Consider the following 9,716-nt stretch of genomic DNA (forward strand, 5'->3'; position numbering starts at 1 on the left):
TCAGCATTAACACCTGAGCGACTTTAATAAGGTTGAAGTGTCTCCAGAACAGCAAGGGGGGTCACAGGCACCGACAGAGGGAAGACGAGGGTCAAGCAGCAAACCATCCACAGGTCGTTGGGTGGCCGAGATTCATTGATGCCAGAGGTCATCTGGTCTGGACCAACAGACGATCTACTGCGGCTGGTGATGAGGTGAATGTGTCGCAAGACCGGGATGTGTAGTCGAAGACCAGTCAGAGTGCCCATGCTAACTCCTTTTCACAGTTGAAAGCACCAACAATGGGCGATGGAATCCGAAGTGGACATTGGAACAATGAAAGAGGGTCAGCTGGTCCGCCAAATTTTGTTTTCTGTATGGTTATGCGGACGGCTGGGCACAAGTCAGTCTATCGTCTTCCCTTAGATGAGATGGCACCATGAATGCACAGTCGAAGGACTCCCTCAGATTTCTTGTGGTCTATAACTGATTCTTGATTAGATACACCTATCTAGTTTGTACATTCATTGATACAGATGTACTTTGTGGGTATACAACTACTGATAGTAGCCCTGTACCCCATATATCAATCAAAAGGGACCCCCATAGAACTCTCACTATCTAGATGATGTTTGGGTAATGGACCATTCTCAGCACTACCATGGAACTGGTCTCTACAACCAGGGCTATCAGCTAAGGTGTTCTTAATAAACAGGCCAGGATCTCAAATCTCAACAACACTTCTGCACCTGCTGTACTCACACCAGAATGTACACACACAGTACCGTCAGAGCAAGTCCTGAGAATGGTCCAAAGAAAAATGGCAGTTTGCAGTGATGATGGTGAGCCGGATGTTTCAAGTAGGAACCCTAGTGTGTCTGCCAAGTGCATAATTCGTAACAGAATCTGCCATCAGCGGTACACGCAGGTTAAACAAGGAAAGAACGGAAAGAAGCAACATGCAAGAGAGAGAGCGAGAGAGAGCGAGAGTAAGAGAGAGAGCGAGAGAGAGCGAGAGTAAGAGAGAGAGCGAGAAACATCTGGGCTGACAAAGGAAGTAAGTGTAAGAATGCTGTGCCAGGAGAGAACAGTGCACTACTTGAGCTGGAGCCTCATCATCGGGGGACTTCTGTATTTTCTCAGACAGATCGGGACGCACACGCCTTACGGGCGATACGTGGAGGTCGGTGGCAGGAACGTGATGGTGCCAGCCAAAGTGGCTTGGCTTGTTCAGGAGCTGCCGTCGTTCCTGATACCCGTCCTGCTAATGCTGAGCACTGAGAGTACGACCGGTCTGGGGCGCAACCTACTCCTGGGGACGTTCTGTCTGCACTACTTTCACAGGTTTGTTTGTTTTTGAAGCGAAAAGCCAGGGATCCACCCAGCTCAGGGGTACGTTCGAGTACTTAATTATACCTTTCGGATGTTCGGATGTTTCGGATGCTTTTCTCGTCGCAGAGACCTGGAAATAGTGGCTGTGAAGTCAGAAGGCAATTCAAAGTCAAAGTGAACTTTATTGTCGTTCGGACTATACAGCTAGGAGCGCACAGCTGAACGAGATTGCGTCCTAGCTCCAATGTGCAGAATATAAAACAAAAAAAGAGCATATACGTACAAGACAAAATATACATTGTTTTAAAAAAGATATACATTAAGTAAAAAAAAATTAAAACACTATTGCACATACATTGTAAACAGACATAAAATACACGTTAAGTAAAGTAAAAAATATATACACACTAAGTAGGAAATATTGCACATAATTTGCAGTGGTGAGGTACCGGTGTAATAAATAAATAAATAAAATGCCTGGTGTTAAACATTTAAGTTATTGCACAGAATATATGGAACAGTTGGACATAATCCCCCAGCACCTGGTGAGAAAACTTGGACCACTAGGCATCGAAACCCCACTGTGTAACTGGACTTCCTCACCGACAGACCCCAGACAGTAAAGGCTGGAAAAAACACCTCTCAAACTATCATCATGAGCACTGGGGTTCCCCAGGGCTGTGTCTTGAGTCCTCTGCTGTTTCCACATAAATGTTAATAAATAAATGTGGTTAGAACGTCCGTAAGTGTGAGCAAGGTATGTTGTGTGTGCTGTTATAGGGAGTTGAGTAATCTGGTGGCTTGTGGTAAAAAAGCTCTTGCTGAGTCTGTTTGCAGAGGGCAAGAGACTGAACAGTCCATGGGCCGGGTGTGTTTCCATACCAGACTGGGAGGCTGTTGGTCAGAATGTTCTCTACAGCACCTTTGTAGAAAGTTGTGACATTTACATTTACATTTACGGCATTTAGCAGACGCTTTTATCCAAAGCGACTTACAGTAATGACTGAACATGATTTTTAAGCAATTGAGGGTTAAGGGCCTTGCTCAGGAGCCCAACAGTAGCAACTTGGTGGTGGTGGGGCTTGAACCGACAACCTTCTGATTACTGGTCCTGATTACGGTACCTTAACCACTGAGCTATCACTGCGCTGATGGATTGTGAGGATCGGAGGGGGAAGGTTTGCTCTTCTCATCCGTCGCAGGAAGTGAAGACGTTGATGTGCCCGCTTGACAAGGGAGGTGGTGTGTGTAGTCCATGTCAGGTCGTCCGTGAGGTGCAACCCCAGAAACTTGGTGCTTCTGACTGACTCCACAGCGTTTCCATGGATTGTAAGCGGTGCATGTGCCATGTGTTTCCTCCTGAAGTCAACAGTGATTTCCTTTGTTTTGTTGACATTCAGTGACGAGTTGTTATTTTCACACCAGACAACGAGTTGGTTTATCTCCGCTCTGTAGGCCGAGTCATCGTCGTTGCTGATAAGGCCCACCACTGTTGTGTCGTCCGCGAACTTTATGATGTGGTTCGAGTTGAATTTGACACAGCAGTTATGTGTCATCAGGGTAAACAGCAGAGGACTCAAGACACAGCCCTGGGGAACCCCAGTGCTCATGATGATAGTTTGAGAGGTGTTTTTTCCAACCTTTACTGTCTGGGGTCTGTCTGTGAGGAAGTCCAATAACCAGTTACACAGTGGGGTTTCGATGCCTAGTGGTCCAAGTTTTCTCACCAGGTGCTGGGGGATTATGTCCAACTGTTCCGTCTACCTTGATATGATATGACATGCATTTACCACGGTAGTCTAAGCAATCTGAAAAGGTTCTCGAAGATTCACCCACAAATAATCCAAGAATGTAGTGACCGCATTCCAAGAAAGAATAGAGCTGCCCTGAACCCCTTGTGTACGGTTCTCAAAGGTCCATCATGACCTCTTTAAGGTCCAAATGTAGGAGAGATGTAGAGATACTTGCTCCTCTGAGGTCTTGCTTGATGTGATTGCTCCAGAACTCCAAATTAAAGGGTTGAATTAAAGAAGTCCCTGTCTCCTGTTAATACTGGACTACTAGTATTAAGAACGTTTCTGGTTCAAGCTCCCGTTAGGCCCCCAAGCAAAGCCCTTAACCCTTAAGTGCTGTACGTCACTTTGGATAGAGGTGTCTCTTGAATCCTTTAAATGTAAACCTGGTCAATAACAACAAAGCATTGAAGGAGGGGGTCTGGTCCTTTTCTTTGGTTCGAAACATTGCAGTGGGGGGGTGTCCCTGTAGGAGGTTTTCTGTACCAAACACACTTGGAATCAGAGTCACTGGAAGTACCATTCATCCGGTCAGCGACCCCTTGATGCCTGGGCACTGTCGTACTGGTAGGGGCGACTCCCATGAGAATAGAAACGGTTCAACATATCAATGAGATGATCAGTAATGACCAATAGGTTTGTATCGATATGCCATGATCCTTCTTTTAAAAAAATGCCAGTTGAATGTTCATCACTATGCCCATTCAGGCCTGTACTGGTCTCTTAGCGTTGGTCAGTCGGTGTCTGCCAAGCAATTTGGCCAGTTGGGCAACATAGTACAAATCAGGCTAATCAAGGTATGTAGTGTGCATACTTTAGGGTGCCCATACGTCCTCTTTTCCCCCGGACATGTCCTCTTTTTTGGACCTAAAATAAATAAATAAAGGTGCCAGTTTAGGAAAACACAAAACTGCAGCTAATGGACAGAGTTGGTCAGGTAGAGAGCGGGTAGTTTTTGCAGCTACGGATCGATGGACTGCAGCACGTCTGCCTTGTCAAAAAGTCTTTCCCTGATTCTGAAACAGCGTAAACGTTTCTGAGTGCGCGTACTACGATAGAGGTTATTGTTACGACGTGATACCGCCACATTCTGGTGAGGCCAGACGTTGAATGGAAGGGATTAAGATTCTAAGATTCTCTGACCATTTGTTAGTTGTCTTGTCTTATTTAAGTCCAATACCATAGTTGCATCATTGATGCATCTGTCTAATATTTAAACCTCTACACCTCTACATCCCCCCCCCCCCCCCCACACTCTCCATGGTCTTTTTTGAAAACCAAAATATGGTCACTCTGGCATACTTCTGTTTCAGGTTGTTCCTTAAGTTGTTAAATATTTGTGGACTGTAACATGTATTCGTTACTTTACTTACTCAGTCACGATGGGTCCAGTAACTGCAGGTCCAGAGTCTATCTCAGAAACACTGTCCACCAGAGCTTAGTAATGGTTTAATAATTGTCAGTGTTTTACCTGCACAAAACTGTCAACGAACCATAAATATTTGAACTAAATTGCACAGGGAAAGTCTCCACTGGTAAAGACTTGGGACTTGGTACTTGTTGGGTAACGAGCAGCTCTGACAGTTATTGCGGCGCCACTTTTTCAGTTGAGCTTCAATAAGCTTGGGTAACGTCTACAGTTCCTTTACGTTCTAAACTCTTTCCCAATGGAACCCACTGGTGTGCTGCAACAGTGAACCAGAGGTGCTGTAACGTAAAGAGAGAACATATTGTTAGGGCCCTCTACACCGTCTGATACCCCTTTTCCACCAACGCGGCACGGAGCCTGTTCCGGTTCCCGAACTTGACTTTGAACCGGTTCTGCGTGTTTCCACCGGAAAAAAGAGGTTCCAGACAGAGAACTAGCGGGCCAATCTGGCACCACAGAATACTCGGTTTTTCAGGCCGAACCGTGACGTAACCTGTGGGTGTGTCATGTTGTACAGCATAGCGACAGCAACAATGGCGTCAGCTGGGGTCTCGTATGGAGCTTAATGCTGCATTTTTATCTTTTAAAGTTCACCTGATTACATTTTGAGCCAGTTTGCCGCTGATATTTTCAAAGCGCCTTTAAAAAGGTGAACTGTGTGATATTACAAGATAAAAGTGACCCGGACAGAACGGAAGACGCTAACGTGAAGCTTTTCCAACTCCCCGAGCTGCATAACCACCACACGTGTAAATCCAGTTAAACACAGATACACATGTTGTATTTTAGAGTAGATTTTATGTTTATTTCACAAAGATGTTTGTTCGTGTCGTGGAACTTTAATGATGTTTCACCGCTCAAGCCGAGCGCTGAGCTAATCGGCTATCTGTGCCGAGAGTCGCGGTGAAACCGAAGCACAAAACGCTTCTCACATTAATGAACTAAAGAAAACAACAACTGCGACAAACACGTCACGTCTTCTTATCGCCGATTGTTCGATCGATGCTTTTTACATGTAAAAATTTAAATAAAAAAAAAAAAATGTAAAAAACTTTACATAAAAACAAACATCTGTAACAGCAGCACAAATGCTCGCACATAATCTACACACTCCGCCATGATGTTACTGCTCTTAACTTTCGTTAAGTAACGCCCACCGCTGATGATGCTGCTTGGTTCTCAAAAACTGGAGGAAAAGCGCGTCGGTTCTCTACAGAGAAGGGGTATGAGAAGGTCTAGGATATATGCGAGAGGTTCTAATTTGATTTGATCCACTCATAATTGGTCAAAAATGCAAATCAAACCAGAGAAATCCTATATACCGATGGTTCAACTGAAGAAAACCGAAACAGCCCAGCCATTGGGAGGCAGACTTGTCAGTGCGCTCTCAGTGCTGGTCCCAAGCACAGACAGAAATACGATGCTTGCATTGGCATGGTATCCGACGTAAAGACTGCGCCAAGTTGGCCGCGCAGGTGGCGCAGCGTTAAAGTACGCTAGCTTACCAGAGTCGGGGTTTCGAATACGTCGTATCGAATCTCGGCTCTGCCTTTCCGACTGGGCTGGGCAGCAGCATGAACGACGATCGGCTGTTGTTCAGAGTTAGAGGGTAAAAAAGTCGGATCATAGGTCCTCATAACTGGTGCGACTGCGGCACCTGCTGGCCGACTGATGGCGCCTGCACAGGCACAGGGCTGAGGAATAATGCTGATGGGGGTGTGGCCCTCCGCGCACAGTGCCCGTCAAGTATACGGGCTCGACTCGTGCGGGTGAAAAATGCAGTCTGTACTGACTGTGCGTGCCGGAGGGGGCGCATGTCAGTTGAGAGGCGTCTCAGTCAGCGGTGAAGGGTCGAATCAGTATAGAGGACGCAATCAGGGTAATATATATACTGTATATACGTATATATATAGACTGCCCCAAGTCTTCTTTCTCTTCTGTTGTTCCAGGACGTTTATCTATTCGTTACTCACCAAAGGAACGGCGTCCCCTCTGTCCATCGTGGTGTCGGCCGCCGTGTTCTGCTCCCTGAACGGCTTCCTACAAGGTCACGCCATGCTTCACTGCGTTCGCTACGATGCAAGCTGGCGCGCAGACGTTCGCTTCGTCACAGGTAATGGAATGAAATGTAACATCAATTCAGGGCTTTATTGACCAACATTAGTGACCAACCATACAAATGCTGACTGAAAGGGCACAAATTCCCACACACAGTCTTGTGAGAAGCCTTTTGAGATGTCCCACATGCTCACAGTCAAGTGTCCAAATACTTTTGGCCATATATAAAATCACCCAAAAAGCTGTATTAGTTTTCCCTCTTGGATATGCTCATTTCCTCTTGCGCTCTGATGACCTCAGGTCCCTGCAAGGGAGGGTTGCAGGCTCGCAGAAGCCTCATCTTTACGCCATCCAGCGGTGGATTCCTTGACCAGACAGCAAGAGTCGGTGTGGCAGGCCAGGCTGCTGCGCCACCTGAGGGCCGAATTCTATTTTATAGACGTCTTAAGACTGTTGTATTCGTGTACATGGTGAATACTATTCAAGTCCATGAATTTAGGTTCATACGTTCGTTTTTCCCCCCCTATTTTTACATACAGCCGTGAGTAATTGTGTGTAATTTGACTACGTTAAGTAAATAAAACTACAGTTGTTGAGGACTTGTTCCTTTCCCGGTGTTTGTGAGCAGGTCTGGTACTGTTCTTCACTGGAATGGGGATCAACATCCACAGCGATCACGTTCTGCGTAACCTGAGAAAGCCGGGCGAGGTCACCTACAAAATCCCTAAAGGTGAACACACTGTACGATTCTCTGTCTGTTTTACTTCAGCCTCATCCTGGTCGGGGGTGAGGTGGGTGCGATTCGTTGGACGAATGGCAGCTCCAATAAGCCTGACTTTGGATGTCCAAATACTTTTTACCATATACAGTGGTAAGTTGCTGCGTGTTTCCTCAGGAGGGATGTTCGAGCTGGTGTCCGGTGCCAACTTCTTCGGGGAGATTTTGGAGTGGTGGGGTTATGCCCTCGCTACCTGGACCCTACCCGCGTTCGCATTCGCTCTGTTCACGGCGTGCTCCATCGGACCCCGAGCTCTTCACCACCACAGGTACCGAGTCACTCGGTTGCACACGGTTGATATGATGTAGACAACCGACAGTACCAACAGTCCAACATGTTGACTTAAGTCAAATAACAAGTTAAATAAGTTAGACACCGTAGTTCCACGTTTTTACTGTATTTTAATACATTTGTAGTTTAATTTAACGTCACAATTTTAAGGCAAACGAGATGAGAAGTTTAAATAAACGGCAACGAATCAAGGCCGCCACACGGCCGCAAACTGGAACTACAGGTACCGAACGCTGTGTAAATAAAACGACATTTTATTTATTTATTATCTGAGTTTTTACTGTTTTTTTATTTTATTTATATTTTCCTTTACGCATTTTCACCCCTTTTAGCGCGTCCAATTGCCCGATTGCGTCATGCTTCCTCCCAACCAATGCCGATCCCCGCTCTGATTGAGGAGAGCGAAGCTAACCCACGCCCCCTCCGACACGTGGGCAGCAGCCGTATGCGTCTTATCACCTGCACTTTGACGAGTGCAGTGCAGCTCAGCGTTGTGTACGGAGAGACACACCCTGAGAGCGCTCTTTTCTCATCTCTGTGCAGGCGCCATCGTAATTGCACCAGTTATGAGAGAGAGACCCCGTCCGGCTTAGTCCCGCCCATATCTGAACAACAGGCCAGTCGTTGTCCATGTGGCCGCTCATCCTCAGCCGGCAGGCAGAGCCGAGACTCGATACGACGTATTCGGGATCCCAGCTCAGGTTCCAGCGTGTGTTTTTACCGCTGCGCCACCTGAGCGACCCACTACTCGATTATATAATTGAATGGGGATGAAGTGGAAGTTCAGTAGTAATGGATGAAGCATCCAACTTTCCTCTGGACTACAGAATGGGGGTTATTAATGTGTGTTTTTATTGCCCGCTTTGCAGATACTACCTCAAGAATTTTGACGATTACCCCAAGACGAGGAAAGCAGTGATACCGTTTCTTCTCTAACAGCAGCAGCCGTGTGGAGAAAGATTCCAGAGACGCACGTTCCACTGTTTATAAGGAGTAAAATAATTACTTTCTACACTCACTGTCCATTTTATCAGCTCCACTTCTACAATTACTGACTGTAGTCCATCTGTTTCTCTAGATACTTTGTTAGCCACCTTTCATGCTGTTCCTCAATGGTCAGGACCCCCACAGGACCACCACAGAGCAGGTATTATTTAGGTGGTGGATGATTCTCAGCACTGCAGTGACATTGACATGGTGGTGGTGTGTTAGTGTGTTGTGATGGACTGAAAATCGTCCACCAACCAAAAACATCCAGCCTACAGCGCCCCGTGGGCAGCGTCCTGTGACCACCAATGAAGGTCTAGAAGATGACCGACTCAAACAGCAGCAATAGATGAGATGAGCGATCGTCTCTGACTTTACATCTACAAGGTGGACCGACTAGGTAGGAGTGGACAGTGAGTGGACACGGTGTCTGATCCACTCATACCAGCACAACACACACTAGCACCATGTCAGTGTCAGTGCAGTGCTGAGAATGATCCACCACCTAAATAATACCTGCTCTGTGGTGGTCCAGATGGACTACAGTCAGTAATTGTAGAACTGATAAAATGGACAGTGGATTTAACATTTAACAACACGATTGTGTGGTAAAATAACGTACACATTCGAGGGGGATGTTGAAAATCCGTATATTAGATACGATAGATGCATCAATTCTGTCTGTATTTTGTATTTTCAGTGCTAATCTCAGATTGTAAATCATTTTAAAGTGCATTTATATGAATTATTAGTTCTATTTTGTAAAACTACAACGTTATCCTTGTTTTATATCACACAATATAACATATACACTTATATACTGGCCGTTTTGCTTTAAATAAATAAATTAGCATTAAAAACTCTTTGCTAAATATTTGCTAATATTCGCTAATGCTAATCACAGACTACGGAAGAGTTTGGACGCCACCTGCTGGACAAACAAGCTAAAAACAGTCACGTGTGTTTATTGTTTTTAATCTCTAGCTTAGCTTTTAGCACTACATTATGCTAATTTGCAAATTTTTCGTTTTTAAAGTAGTTTTAATGTTATTTCTTCCAAGTTTTCGAG

The 9,716-nt window shown here is 45.6% G+C and overlaps 1 protein-coding gene across 1 annotated transcript; it reads left to right on the top strand.

Moving 5' to 3' along the window:
- Positions 1-1,048: 1,048 nt before the first annotated feature.
- On the top strand, positions 1,049-9,436 carry srd5a2a (steroid-5-alpha-reductase, alpha polypeptide 2a). Its single transcript, XM_063010037.1, has 5 exons — positions 1,049-1,323; positions 6,483-6,646; positions 7,220-7,321; positions 7,487-7,637; positions 8,530-9,436. The coding sequence occupies exons 1-5, from the start codon at positions 1,049-1,051 to the stop codon at positions 8,594-8,596; spliced, it is 759 nt and encodes a 252-aa protein (XP_062866107.1). The 3' UTR covers positions 8,597-9,436.
- The last annotated feature ends 280 nt before the right edge of the window (positions 9,437-9,716 follow it).

This window comes from Trichomycterus rosablanca, chromosome 15 (genome assembly GCF_030014385.1).
Source record: "Trichomycterus rosablanca isolate fTriRos1 chromosome 15, fTriRos1.hap1, whole genome shotgun sequence".
In the NCBI taxonomy this organism is placed as follows: Eukaryota; Metazoa; Chordata; class Actinopteri; order Siluriformes; family Trichomycteridae; genus Trichomycterus; species Trichomycterus rosablanca.

Bases quoted from the DNA above. Each gene is read 5' to 3' on its own strand.
- srd5a2a (XM_063010037.1), top strand. From the start codon at position 1,049: ATGCTGTGCCAGGAGAGAACAGTGCACTACTTGAGCTGGAGCCTCATC. The intron at 1,324-6,482 runs GTTTGTTTGTTT...CTGTTGTTCCAG, and splicing joins TGTCTGCACTACTTTCACAG to GACGTTTATCTATTCGTTAC. The intron at 6,647-7,219 runs GTAATGGAATGA...GTTTGTGAGCAG, and splicing joins AGACGTTCGCTTCGTCACAG to GTCTGGTACTGTTCTTCACT.